This window comes from Phodopus roborovskii, unplaced genomic scaffold, assembly GCF_943737965.1.
Source record: "Phodopus roborovskii unplaced genomic scaffold, PHOROB, whole genome shotgun sequence".
Taxonomy (NCBI): Eukaryota; Metazoa; Chordata; class Mammalia; order Rodentia; family Cricetidae; genus Phodopus; species Phodopus roborovskii.
This window is the reverse complement of record NW_026126525.1, coordinates 3430151-3444573: the sequence shown is the minus strand read 5'-3', so window position 1 is coordinate 3444573 and position 14423 is coordinate 3430151. Positions and strand designations below refer to the sequence as shown.

The 14423-nt window shown below is 44.0% G+C and overlaps 1 protein-coding gene across 1 annotated transcript in view; it reads left to right on the top strand.

Annotated features, from left to right (window-relative positions):
* Nucleotides 1–12945, top strand: part of Ptpn13 (protein tyrosine phosphatase non-receptor type 13) — a 163526-nt gene extending 150581 nt beyond the window's left edge. The window contains exons 42-48 of the mRNA XM_051198176.1: nucleotides 2040–2146; nucleotides 4086–4234; nucleotides 5299–5389; nucleotides 6522–6859; nucleotides 9012–9227; nucleotides 10469–10531; nucleotides 11760–12945. Of these exons, the coding sequence (XP_051054133.1) occupies nucleotides 2040–2146; nucleotides 4086–4234; nucleotides 5299–5389; nucleotides 6522–6859; nucleotides 9012–9227; nucleotides 10469–10531; nucleotides 11760–11840 (1045 nt within the window). The 3' untranslated portion in view covers nucleotides 11841–12945. The remainder of the gene's footprint in view (nucleotides 1–2039; nucleotides 2147–4085; nucleotides 4235–5298; nucleotides 5390–6521; nucleotides 6860–9011; nucleotides 9228–10468; nucleotides 10532–11759) is intronic.
* The last annotated feature ends 1478 nt before the right edge of the window (nucleotides 12946–14423 follow it).

Here is a 14423-nt window from a genome sequence, read left to right as displayed (position 1 = left end):
TCAACCTCATGGATGCTAGAGAGGTGGCTCAACTGTTAAGACTGCAGACTGTTCTTCCAAAGATCCCAAGTTCAGTTACCAACAACATCATGGGGCGGCTCCAGCTCCAGCTTCAGGGTGGACATACACTCTCATGGATGTAGAACTTACAATTAAGTATAAACTGCAGCCCACAATGAGTTGGAGCAGAAAAACAAAAAAAAAAAAAAAACAACAACAAAAAAAAAAAAAAACAGCAACAACAAAAAAACACAATAACAATAAAACCAATATGGGGTCCAGATAGCTCAGCTGAAGACTGGAGTTTGGTTCCTAGCACCGACATGGCATTCACAACCATCTGTAACTTCTGAATAACCTGCTGCCATCCTCTGACCCAAAGGAGCACATGCCTGTGGCACATACAAACACATAGACAGTGGCACACTCATAGACATAAATAAATGAGAAAAAAACAAAAACCCAACAGGATAGTTGCTGCCCTGTTTTTGACATTTGGGGAACATTAGCCTGAGCCCCCACTTTAATAGTGTGTACTGGTATCCTCAGACAGAGAAAGGCACTTAGTTCCCCTGACCATCAGAAAGTGAAAAACGTGAGATTTTTACCTCACCTACACCTGAACACTAATTTTCTGCCTAGTTTCCTTGTTTCTGTCACCTCACCAAGGACGATCTTGAACTAGTTTTCCATAGCTACAACAAAGTCCCTGGAGTAAATCATACACACTGCAGGAAGAAAAGGTGGGAGCCACGGTGTCTTAGGTTTCAGTTGATACTGCTTGGCCCTGTGTCCCACTATGTGTTGGGACAAAGGTACCCTGATGGTGGCAGGAGGCAGAGAGATGGAGGAGAAGCTGAGATCCCCTTCAAGAGCACATTTCCAGCAACCTCACCTAAGTCCTGTCTTTTGAAGACTCCGTGCGTGGCTCCCCATACACTGTTAGCTCTGGTCCAAGCCTTTAACACGTGGGAACAAACTTAAGATTCAACTCATAGCAGATGTCATCGTCTCTGTACCCCCAAAATAATGAGAACTTGTGCTGAGTTTCATTACATTGAATGAAGCCAAGACTGTCTTCATCCACAACTGTGGATAAAGACTATGTCCCTCCACAGGGACATCTTTAAATCGTAAAAAACATCCTCATGATGCAATAGTGAGAGGGAGGGCTAGGAAGATGGCGGTCAGTAAGATGCTTTGTGTCCAAGCATGTGAAGCTGAATTTGAACCTTAAAACCCATACTGCAGGGAAGCTGAGTGTGGTGCTGTATGCTTGAGACAGACACTGGGAACATAGAAACGGGCAGATACCACAGGCTTGCTGACTGACCTGGCAAGGTCCATGCACTCGTGAAGCAAAACCCAAGGTAGACCTCTGTCCATACAAATGCACATGTACATGCATATCCTCACACACGTATGCACATAAGTGAGAGGGGAGATATGTACTGATTAAGAAATAATGCTACCCATGCTGACACTAATAAAACCATCCTTGAAGGTAGTCCTTCCATCCAAGATTCAAAGACCTGGAGTCTGTGTGCAGGTAAAACTGCTACTGTGCACTTAGGTTCATTTCATATCTACCGAACGTTTCAAGAACTGTGCATTAGGGAGCCTTATCTAGACTTAGAGGTTCTTGTGTTAAACTTTTGCTATGTTGCTCATGCTGGTCTCCAACTCCAAGGTTCAAATGATCCTCCTGCCTCAGCCTCCAGAGGAGCTGACAGCACAGACATATGCTACCATACCCAGATTGGATTTGACTTTTTTTAAATCAAAGTTTAACTTTTTGCATGTAGCTATTTATTATGTACATATACCTGTTATATGTGCATATGTGTTGCAAGTGTAGCTGTCAGAGAATAACTGTGGCTGTTCTCTTCCATATGAGTCCCACGGATGAAACTGGGCCATCTCACAAGCTCAGGGCTGTCAAAATATTGTAGTTGTTATAGAGGAAATAAGTGGCTTGAATCATGGTCTTTAAAATTATCTTGAAGATAAAAATATTTCAAATGTGTTTGTTGGCACAGCGTAACTCAGGCATCACAAGAGGGGGAGTCTGTGGAAGATGGAGTAACACGGAGAGGAAGCGGTGACTTACCAGTAGAGATGACAGACCATGAGGATGCCAGCAAAGGCAAGGATTTCATTACCAGTTTTTTCATTAAAAACAATAGGTAGGAAAACGTGCTTTAAAAGATGGTTTTTACAATACATGGATGTTATTTGGCATATGAATATGCATTTTGATTTTATGCATAAAGCTAATTCACACACAGACATTGACTTTGGATACCAAATTATTTGCATACCTATAAGAGCCTAAAGCTCTCAGTGGCTTAGGGTAAATAAAACACAAAGTACATTGACTTAAAAATTTGCTGTTCTGTAATAAGAAACCAAAGAGTCTGTCTTACTGCCAGTAAAACTGGGGGAGTATTTGGAGCGCAGGAATGGCCTTATCCTCGAATGCCAGCCTCTTCGGGTGCCTTTGCTCTGTCCTCTCATGCTGTTTCATTTTGCAGACGAGCCAGTGGAGAAAGACTATAGCTTCCCTTCTCTGTGCTCGTATTTGTTAATGTTATATTACTGTTGTGAAGTTTTATTAGGTTTATTATTTGAAGTCTGTTCTAGTTAGGGTTTCTACTGCTGTGGTAAAACATCTTGACCAAAAGCAGCTTGGGAAAAGTTTATTCACCTTACACCTTCTGTTGATGGTCTACCACTGAGGGAAGTCAGGGCTGGAATTCAAGGAAGGGTACAAAGCAGAGGCCTTGGCGGATGCTGCTTACTGGGTCCTCCCCAAGGCTTCCTCAGCCAGCTTTGTTAGAAAACCCAGAACCACCTGCCCAGGGATAACGCTGCCCACGGTAAACTGAGTCCTCATAAGTCAATCGTCAATTGGAAAAAAAAAAAAAAATGTGTCAAACACACAGACTTGCCTGAATGCCTTTCGATGGAGGCATTTTCTCAATTGAGTTCCCTCTTCCTAGATACCTCTGGCTTGTGTCAAGTTAGGGAAAAAAAAAAAAAACAGAAAACCTCCAAGTCTTGGTTTGCTTTTGGTACCTCTGTCTAATCTGGAATTTGATTTGTAACATAAATCAGGCTGATCTTGAACTCCCACAGATCAGGCTGTCTCTGCTTCCTGAGTGCTGGATTACTCAGGAAGGTTCATGGCTTGAACCTTCTTCTACTTTAGGTTGACGGTTGCACACAGTGCTCCCATGGACTCCTGCAGTCCTTGCTCATCCACCTAGCTTTTGTGTTCCAATTGCATTCACACTCCATCATCGAAAGAATTACCATCATTTCGTATGAGCAAATTGTGCATCCCCACTAACCATGCCCCAGCCAGACACTGAGCTTCTGGGGGATCCTCTCCAGTCCTGTATTCCTCATGGGGCTCAGCATTACTGCCACCAGCACAGTAGCTGCAGCACCACCATGCCCTAACCACTCGATGGGTTACAGAGTCTCCTACTTTGTCTGGGATGGTAATTGATTTCTGTTATAAATAGTTCAGACAGCGGGCACTCACCTGTACCCAGGCTCTTCTGGGGTTCTTGTTTAATTCAACTCCTGAACAGCCCAAGAAAAGCATTCTTCTGCAGGGAGAGCACTACCAAACACCAGGATACCAGCATTTGGAAGCCAGGGGTGGGTGGTGAAAAGGGGAAGCCCGTCTTCTGAGACCCATCTCCCGATGTGTGGGATGCCTGGTGTCTTTGTCTCCATCTTCCCCAACACCTAGGAGCTAATGTAAAATAGCAGAGACTAGGTAGGTTTTTCTCATATACAAAGTGCCATTAAAGCCAAGGAAAAGCGAACGCATGCCCTTTTCAAAACTGTAGCTGGGAATCACAAGCCCTTCAGACTGTAAGCAGTGGCAAGGTAGCTCCTTCGAGGCTAGGTGAAGCAGCTGTGCAGTAGCAAAGGCCAGGTGGGCTGCGACATCAGCAGTCATCTGCGCTGCTCTACAGAGACACCCCTTTGTGTGAGACATGGCGAATGAGATCTCTTACTCATTAAATCAGCCCTGGAGAGAACTGCAGTCATCTGGTCCTTTCTGGTAGGTCACCCCTTCTTGACAAATGAGGAGCTGGCTGCCCTGCCAGTGGTCAGAGTCCATCCTTCCGGCAAATACACCGGCACTCAGTTGCAGGCCACCGTCCGCACGCTTCAAGGGTTGCTTGACCAAGGGATCCCTGCTCAGGAGCTACAGGTAAGTGGCTTGTGCGTTTATTTGATGGAGAATGTGTCCTTGCTAGCCCAAGGTTAGGAAAAACTTCCAAATCTTGGAAAATACCGCTTGTTCTCCCACATTACCCTTACTTCCAACTCTAAAAGCACCATCTTATCTAATTATAAATTAATTTTCCCAGTGAGGACCTTAACTAAACAAGGTCATATTAAGTGCTCAGAACTAGATAGATTTTTCTAATGATATCCTCCATTCCTCACAATAAAATTAATCTTTTTAAATAAAAGAGATCTGGACATGATGGCATATGCCTATATTCCCAGCCCTTGGGAGTTGAAGGCAGGAGGATCAGGAGTTCAAAGTCATCCCAGCTTCTGTTGGCACAAGCAGCTGCTGCAGCTACACATGACCCTTTTGGAGTGCGCAAGTCGGTTTGCTGCCCTTGCTCCTGTTCCCTGATGACAAGAGAAATACAGCCCCACTGGGCTTCTGTGGTAACCTTGTCTCTGTCCTTCAAACCGTTGGCTTTGTGGCTCATCCTCTCTTGCCACTGAAAGGTTTTCTCTGAGAGCTGCTGCCATGTGCTTGTACTTATCTTTTATGAGTGAGAGAATGAATGAAAATAAGGAAGAATTGAACTTTGCCCAGTGGACTGCCTAACCACAGCAATACCGTACACAGTGGCCTATGACCCTACAGATCATCTTGTCTACAACAAACCACACACTGCACGGCCTGTGGCCCTGTGACTGATGGTACTGTCAAGAAAATACTCTGGATGTTGCCTGAAGATAAACTTGCTTCTGTGGGGCTTTTTAGAATGTGTATACAGACATTTTTAAACTGAAACTAAAACTTAGGTTAAGAAGTGCTATCTATTAAGTAAGCTGATTATGACATGTCCAGTCAAAAGTACTTACAGCTAATACCTTCAGCAGTGAGTGGCTCACCAAATCCATACTGAAGTCTCTGTTCCTTAGCACTCAAGTCAGTCAGCCCTGATCAGTACAGCAGAGGCATTTTTCTTGACTAGATTATGACTTTAGTCAACAAATTTAACCTTGTGTCCATTTTGTTACTTGTAGAATCTTCAAGAATTAAAACCTTTGGATCAGTGTCTGATTGGACAGACTAAGGAAAACCGAAGGAAGAACAGATACAAAAATATCCTCCCCTGTGAGTTCCAGTGTGGCTCTCACTGAGTGTGTGTGTGTTCCTGTGAGTTCTGGTATAGATCACTGAGTGTGTGTGTGTGTTCCTGTGAGTTCCGGTGTGGCTCTCACTGAGTATGTGTGTTCCTGTGAGTTCTGGTGTGGCTCTCACTGAGTGTGTGTGTGTTCCTGTGAGTTCTGGTGTGGATCACTGAGTGTGTGTTCCTGTGAGTTCTGGTGTGGCTCTCACTGAGTATATGGGTTCCTATGAGTTCCAGTGTGACTCTCACTGAGTGTGTGTGTGTTTCTGTGAGTTCCGGTGTGGCTCTCACTGAGTGTATGTGTGTTCCTGTGAGTTCCGGTGAGGATCACTGAGTGTGTGTGTGTTTCTGTGAGTTCCGGTGTGGCTCTCACTGAGTGTATGTGTGTTCCTGTGAGTTCCGGTGAGGATCACTGAGTGTGTGTGTGTATTCCTGTGAGTTCTGGTGTGGCTCTCACTGAGTGTGTGTTCCTGTGAGTTCCGGTGTGGCTCTCACTGAGTGTGTGTGTGTTCCTGTGAGTTCCGGTGTGGCTCTCACTGAGTGTGAGTGTGTGTGCAGTGTGAGTTGAACTGTTTATGACTCCCCTGCTAGCCTCACACACAAGTATGTATACACGGGCAGAAATCATCCCTGGTATCAGGTAAATGTAGATTGCAGTGCACTAGCTCCTTTCAGTGCTCCATGTGCTCTGAAACTCAACCGTGGCCATCTTGAACATTTGTGGAGATACTCCTAAATTGGTATCAAGATACCGACGGAAGTAACAAAGATGTTTGTGTTTCTCTAATTGCTTACTATGATAAGTTCTACTATGATAAGTTTAATTTCAATTACGTTATCACATTAATTACACATATTTACTCTATTATACATAATATAAAGTATATATTAGCAAGTACCGAGTTTCATAGAAAGCCACCAAGCTGACACCTTAGATACAGTATAACAACAACATAGCGTGGACTGCTGCCATTTGAAAATGTCCTCTACCAAAGTATGTGGCAGCAAGTGCATGGAGAGCTACAGGAGCCATCATGACCTTTGACTGGTTCTGTGTGAAACGCGTGTTGACAGTGCATGATCATGACATGGACCTTTTGCTGTGGACATTCACAGATGACACCACAAGAGTGCCTCTTGGAGATGACGGTGGGTACATCAACGCCAGTTTCATCAGGATCCCAGTGGGGACACAGGAATTTGTCTACATTGCCTGCCAGGGGCCTTTGCCCACCACTGTGGGGGATTTCTGGCAAATGGTTTGGGAGCAAAACTCCACAGTGATCGCTATGATGACACAAGAGGTGGAAGGGGAAAAAGTCAAATGTCAGCGCTACTGGCCGAGCATCCTGGGCACAACGACCATGGCCAATGAGAGACTGCGTCTGGCTCTCCTGAGAATGCAGCAGCTCAAGGGCTTTGTCGTGAGGGTCTTGAGCCTAGAGGACATTCAGGTGAGTCGTCTTCTTTTTCCTAAGCCTTGTCTCCTCCCCAGAAAGCAGGCCTGCATGTTTCCTGTGATCGATGCAGGGGAAGTAGGTCTCATGTAGCCCAGGCTGGCCTCAGAATCAATATAGAGCTACACACAGCCCAGAAGTCCTGCTCCTCCTGCTTCTGCCTCCTGGATGCCAGGGTGACAGGCATGTGCAGTCCTGAAAACCACAGCCAGCAGCCAGTGCAGTTATAAGTATGGCCCTCACAGTTTCCTCTGCTGGATGCTGTGTTAGGACAAAAGTGTGATGCTTCTAACGTGTCATCATCCTTTGCCTAGGAATAACTAGTGCAAACTAGGGTTAGGTTAGGGTTATAGGGTTAGGTTAGGTTAGGGTTAGGTTAGGGTTATAGGGTTAGGTTGAGGTTATATAACACACAGAGAACCTCTGTTCTTTTTACGCTCCAACATCTAAGTAGACTAATCCAAGCTCTTTTTAAAAATCTGTGACTCTCAAACATGCCTTGTACAGGCAGCTACCGCATTAGAGTGCATGAGCATTTGTACTATAATAGCTGTTCAGATGCTTCCCACTACAGTGTCAAACACACTGGGTAAATTTAGTTCGGGTTAGCTCAGTGATCATCCCTCATACATAGCCACCCTGTTTGTTTCTTCAGCATTGGACTCCCTTGCCTGGTGCCTTCCCAGAAATATGAGCTATGTGGAGCCGTGTTTGCTACTGAATATTCACCCTTCTTCAGTTTTGTTTGTTCTTTCTCTGTGCATGTATGTGCTTGTGTGTACATAGCTGTATGTAGGTACATGTATGTACAAGTACATGTGGAGGCTGGAGGTTGGTGTTCGAATCTTCCGTTATGACTCTCCACCTTTTTGAGAAATGGGCTCTCACTAAACATGAGATTGAGCTGCACAGGAGGTCCTCCTGTCTCCATCTCCCCAGCACCGGGACAAGGGGCATAGCCACGCCCAGCACTTTCTGTGAGTGCTGGGATCCATATTCCGGTCCTTGTGCTTGTGTGACAAGCACTTTACCCACTGAGCTGTGTCCTCAGGCCCCTTTCTTACTCTCTTCTAGAAAAAAAACAGAAAGAAGAGATACATTGATTCACTTCAGTTGGCATCATCTAAACAGTATGTGAGAATGTCCTTTGTGATCCACTATTCTACAAAATAGTCAAGGTTTCACTCTTATTAAACCTAGACATTTTAAATTGACACTAAGGTTGCACATGGTCCTGTACCATGAAATGTTTTAATACACCTGTTACCTGTTATTCAGGTTGATACACCTGTTACCCATTGATCAGGATGTACACCTGTTACCCATTGTTCAGGTTGATGCATCTGTTACCTGTTGCTCAGGGGAATTTTGTTGCTTGTTACTCCTCAAGTGATTTGATCATATATTATACATGTGGTACTAGAACTCAAACCCCACACTGGATCCCAGTGTTCAGCATTTTCCCAGCAGACAAAGCCATTGCATACCTCGTGGAGCTCAGTCCCTGAGGAAGAGAAGCTGGAGTTAATAGCACTGTGGGGAGATGAAGCAGAGAAAGCAACAGTTGATGGATAGTGACATGTAGGTTGTACATTTGGTAGTGGGTCAAGGAGGGAGGCTTGAGAGGTTGCATTTGAGGGAAACTGAAGGAGATAATAAAGCCACAGAAGATTCGGACGGGGTGGGGATTTCCCTAACTGGAAAGAAAGCATAAAAGTTCTAAGACTGAACATTATAGTGTTTAAATGAGCCCACAGTAGCTAGGTATGACTTTGGTCTTGTGTACACAAGGGCTTGAATACCATTCCCAGCCTCTAGGACTGTGGGAGCCGTACAAAACTAGAAGCTCTCTTGATACAGTTTTCCTATATTTCCTTTCTCTATGTTGCTTTGAGTCACAGTGTTGCTATATATCTCTAAGCTGGCCTTGAACACTCCATCCTCCTCTCTTGGTCTGAATTCTGGAAATTAGATATACACCATCATGCCCACTTTGTGAATTTATGAAGCCTTTTTATCTCTTCCATTTTTTTTTCTTTTGGTCTGATCCAATATACTACTCAAATTTGATAGATCACAATGATGTTATGAGGGACTGACTTAGGAACAGTGTGACACTGTAGCTCACTCTGTTTTTTTACACTTTCAGACAGGAGAGGTGCGACATATCACTCATCTGAATTTCACTGCCTGGCCAGACCATGATACACCCTCCCAGCCAGATGATCTGCTCACTTTCATCTCCTACATGAGACACATCCATAGGTCAGGCCCAGTCATCACACACTGTAGTGCCGGCATTGGACGTTCGGGGACCCTCATATGCATAGACGTGGTCCTAGAATTAATCAGCCAGGATCTTGACGTGAGTAAAGATATTGTTAAATCTACTATTTAATAATGTAGCTATTTAAAACTGTAATAAATTTTTGTGGGCACTATCCTTTCTTACCCATTACAGTTCATAAGTTTCTCTAAGTAGTTATTCCTAATTTAAAAAATATTACTAAAAGCACTTGGGAAGCAGAGACCCAGGATACCAGAGAACCTTTATCAAGCAAATAACAGTATGATCTTACTTTTGGCTCCTAGGTTAGTATAAAACCTAGTTAACTGACAAAATATCTTGCATTTACATATACATGTATGCATACTCTGATATATATACACACACAGAGTGTGTGTATATACATTAATATACATATGTGAGTATGTATATATATATATACATTCTGATTAAAACCACTGTCTCTTAAAGGATTTTAGATGAAGCAATTCTGTCTTGTGCTTGATAGTATTAAAAACTGTGATAAATGAGGAAATGAGGTGGGGAAAACCCAGCAATCCAGTCTGCCTTTGCTTCAGATGCTTTGGTGTCAGCTAAATTAAAAAGATTTGGAATTTTATTCTGAACAGCAGTATCTGAGCAATACTGCTTATATTATTTTTTTATAGTTTTATGAAATGAACTAAATTTCAGAGGAAGAGAACTTCTGTTGACGATTTTCAGACAGTAGACTCTGATTCTTAGAAACATAAATATTATAAAAAGTCAGTTTATGGAGCCATTACATGTAGGAGAGTTCTTACAGTAATAAGGAAAGGCAGCACCAGATTGGTGCCCAGCCAGATTGTCAGAGAGACTTCATCCAGCAACTGATGGAAGTAGATGCCAAACATTAGGCAGAGTTCAGGGAATCCTACAAAAGACTAGAGAAAGGATTGTAGGAGCCAGAGGGGTAGAGGACACCACAAGAAAATATAGAATCAACGAACCTGGGCTCATGGGGGCTCACAGAGGCTGAAGGGAGCCTGCACGGGGCTGACCTAGGCTCTGCATAGACATGACAGCTGTGTACCTTGGTCCTCTTGTGGGACTCCTTACAGTGGGAGGGGCCATTTCCTAACAGAAACAGACGGGGAGTAGATTGGGAAGTGAGAAGAGAGGTGGTGGAAGAGGGACAGGGAGCAGAGGAAGAGAAACTGCCACCCAGATGTAAAAAGAATGAATAAGTTTATTTGAAAAAAAAAAAAAAAGAATTCTAAGGGGAATCAGCTATTCATCTTCCGGGTCTATGTCTAACGCACTGCTGTGTGTCCTGGCAGTTCGACATCTCTGACTTAGTGCGCTGCATGAGGCTACAAAGGCACGGCATGGTGCAGACAGAGGTGAGTCTGTGTACACTAATGAGGATTCATTTTGAGACTCTGATGTTTTTAAAGTGCTCTTAAACTCTATTGGTTTTGTATTTTTTTTCTTTTGGGGTACTCTTGCTTTGTTGCCCAGGCTGACCTGGAACTGTTGGGCTCACTCTTCTTGCCGCAGCTGTTCAGGCAGCTGAACTATCCAGGAGAACAAAACCACTATGCCCAGCGATCTCTCTCTCTCTTTTTTAAGATGTCTTTCCATATTGCAGCATAAACCCAACATCTCTTGTCATAAAGAACTCCCATGTGAATACTAGGAGTTTGTCTGATGCTCTATAAGAGCAGCAAGTGCTCTTAACTGTCTCTCCAGCCCACTGTGACTTCTTTCCATTTATTTTCTAATTCATTAGTTCTTTTCCAGATAACAAAAAAAAAAAAAAAACTCAGATCTTAGTATCATGAGCTTATGTCTTAATTTCACCATAAGGACTCATTGTCAAGGCTTGTTGATTTCTGTATTGAAAGAAAAGCTATTTCATATTTGTTACTTTAAAATTATGTTATTTTATTTTATATTAAAATTATATTTTAATTTTTACTTCTAGCTGGGCAGTGGTGGTACGTGCCTTTAATCCCAACACTTGGGAGGCAGAGTTAGGCAGATCTCTGTGAGTTCAAGACTAGCCTGGTCTGCAGTGTGCAGCCATGGCTACACAGAGAAACCTCATCTCAAAAATAAACAAATAGGTAGATAAATTTCATTGCTGTGTTTTTGCTCTGAAATATTTAAAGAAGTTTGTTTTAATAGATTCTTGACTATTAATTTACTTACATTTTAAAACAACAACATGAGTTCAGTAAATGTAAAATATCCAGATTTTAGAGATTGGAGATACAGCTCAGTAGTAGAGCACTTGCCTGGGAAGCACACAGCCCTAGGTCTGGTCCCCAGCACCAAAAAGTATAATAAAATCACACACAAAGAGAAAGATTTCTTGGGATATTTATGCAATCCAGGATCATTCTACACATAGCCATTGGCACTTTGCCATCTCTCTTTTTTTTTTTTTTTTTTTTTTTTTTTTTATCTATTTGTTTTATAATTTTATGGTACTATTACAGTTCAATTACATTCAGCATTTAAACAAAAAAGTTCATAATGCCAAATTTCTTAAACCTCAGTGGTATAAACTTACATTTTGTAAATGAAGTCTCTCTGCCCCCCCTCTTCCCACCACCTCCCCTCCAGGGCCAGTATGTTTTCTGCTATCAAGTCATCCTCTATGTCCTGACTCATCTTCAGGCTGAAGAACAGAAGGCACAGCCATGACTCCCCAATGACTGACAACGGCCTCCAATGATCCCGTGCCCTTGCAGGCTCCTGCCCCACTCAAACCAGCAGCCAGGCCAAGCAGTCACAATGACGATGTTCAATCCCTCACCCTTATAGGAGGGCGCTCCTTTGAGATACACATGACAGAATGCAGTGATTACAACCGCTTTAACAATGATGGTTATCACAACTCGTTTAACGTAACCTGAATAAGGCGTGTCTTAAGAAGGAGTGTTGTGCCCAGATTCTGAATCCCAAAATCACCAAGAGACCCATTCCAATACAAAAGCAGAGTCTTTTATTGTTGTTTAATGCGCTAACTGCATTTAACTCAGGTCCTTCATCCATCCGTTCATCAAGGTGGATGGCTGGAGGAGGACCCAGGGAAGCCACGAGGTGGGGAATTTACTGGGCAGATTAAGGGGAGTGTCTAGGGTTATACAACAGTCTCAGGATTGGTGCACTTCTGGGCTCAGACAATCTGTCCTGTCTTGATTGGTCAATGGTTGCTATGGCTAGTAGACCCTCCCCGGGTGGTTGCTATGCTCTGCACAGCACTGTTGTGCCACTTGTACCATAAAGCACATCCAGAGTCCTGCCAGCTAACTTCTGATCGGTTCCTTGCCACGAGGTATCTGACCTCCTAGTGACCAGGGCAGGCCCAGCAAGGTCAGACATGTGCTGAGTCAGAGGCCTACATGTCTGTTCTGCAGCCTGTCATGGCTGCTAAAGCAGGGGGCTGGTCCCTTCAGGAGGCAGCATCTGATCATAGGGGACATTGTTACAAAGGCACACTGCGTCTATTTTTAATGTACCAAATCTTGTTTATAGCAAATTTTCCAGTATTTTAATAAAGTAGATTTATTTTATAGAGGATACTTGAAGCCAGTATTTAAGCTTTTAATGACAGTAATATTGGCATAGAAAAGAAACTAGCAATGTTTACTGTATCGGTTTCTAATGTTTACTATATACAATTTCCTGTAATATATTTATATACTTTTCATGAAAATGGAGTTAAACCGCTTGTACCTGTGTCATCTGTTTTTAATGTGTCATCTCACTTTGTAAATAAAACCACACCTTGAACTTGGACAGCCAATTCAGGAGTCTTCAGTTTTCTACTTAACAGTATCCAGGCCTCTGGGAGCCGGGACAGCTGCACCCCAACTTGGCCATTTCCCATTTGGTCCAGCCATACCAGCCCCCTGGCATGAGGGTCATTATTTGGCTTGCTTTTCCCTGACTTTGAATGGCACCACACTGCCAGCTTGTGTCCCTCACTGAGTGCTGTGAAGCCCCCACCATGGTAACGTTCAGAAAATACAGCTGGCCAAGGCTTAGTGAGAGATGATGATCACCTCCCTGGGTGTTGTTTGAATTTTCCTAGCAGGAAGGACAGCTCATGCTCCAAGAGGGTGCCCGGTGATTCTCCGAGCACCATGCTCGCTTACTCCACCAAGTCCTGGCTCTGTCACCCTACTCCCTACCTCTCCACCATCCACTTTCTAGCACCCAGGTCTCCAGCATTCCTCCTCCAAGCCTGCCCCACTTCTGAGCCGTTTCTGATTTTACCTAAGAGCATGTTCTAGAAGCATGTCCATACGTTAAATTGTAACTATCATTGGGGTTGGGGGAGGAAAGAGGAAAAGGGGGTCTGTTGTTATCAGAGGGTGCCAGGCCACAGAGAGCCAGGGGCCAGCACGGCTGGGAGTCGCCGGCTGCCATCTGAAGCCAGCACTGGAGGAGAATTTCTGGAAAGAATGTAGCTGAGAAATGGAAATTGGAAGAAGATCAAGTTGAGGTCCCTGGCATCTGAGGGGAAGGCTTTTTATAACTGTGTCTCTGCCCTGGTCTGGGCTCAGCTCTACCCCATGGAATGGCAGGGCCACTATGATGAAAGGGCCAGGTAAGAAGGGCCAGGGTGCCAGGGGACACATTGGAGAACTCATGTCTAATCCGTGTTTGCTGTGTGCTGGGAACATTTGCAAAGCATATGGTGCTTCAGGCAATGACTGATTCTAGTTTACATTATAGTCCTGGGAAGCCGACAGCCCAGCAGTGTCTCTCTGTATTCCCGCCTGTTCTAAGAATCCGGGGTGATGGCTGCTCTGTGGGTGGATGAAAGCACCCAGGCAGGCCTGGGCCACTCAGCACAGAGAACAGCTGACACGCAGGGCAGCCTGCCCCCTGAGACAACTCTGGCTTGGAAGGGGAGACCTGTGGTGATTGAAGTTGTTACTAAATGGAATTAGATTTTGTTCAAAGGTGAAGTCTAGAGAGGATGGGACTTGTGGAGAAAACGGAAGGCATGTGCTCTGTTGGTAGAATGGAAGTAGTTGGGCACTTCCTCAAACACTCAAGAATACCTTGTGGTCCAGGCTCTTCCAGTCTATATAACTGAAAGAAATGGCTGTATGTTAGCGTTTTCTAGAGTTCTTGATATTCATAATAGCTGTACTACAGGACCAGCCCAAGTGCCCATCTGGATACACAATGAATTATCCTCTAGCTATCAAGAGGACTGAAATCTACCACCATCCGGAAGATGGGTGTAACTGGGAAACACCATGTCAAGCA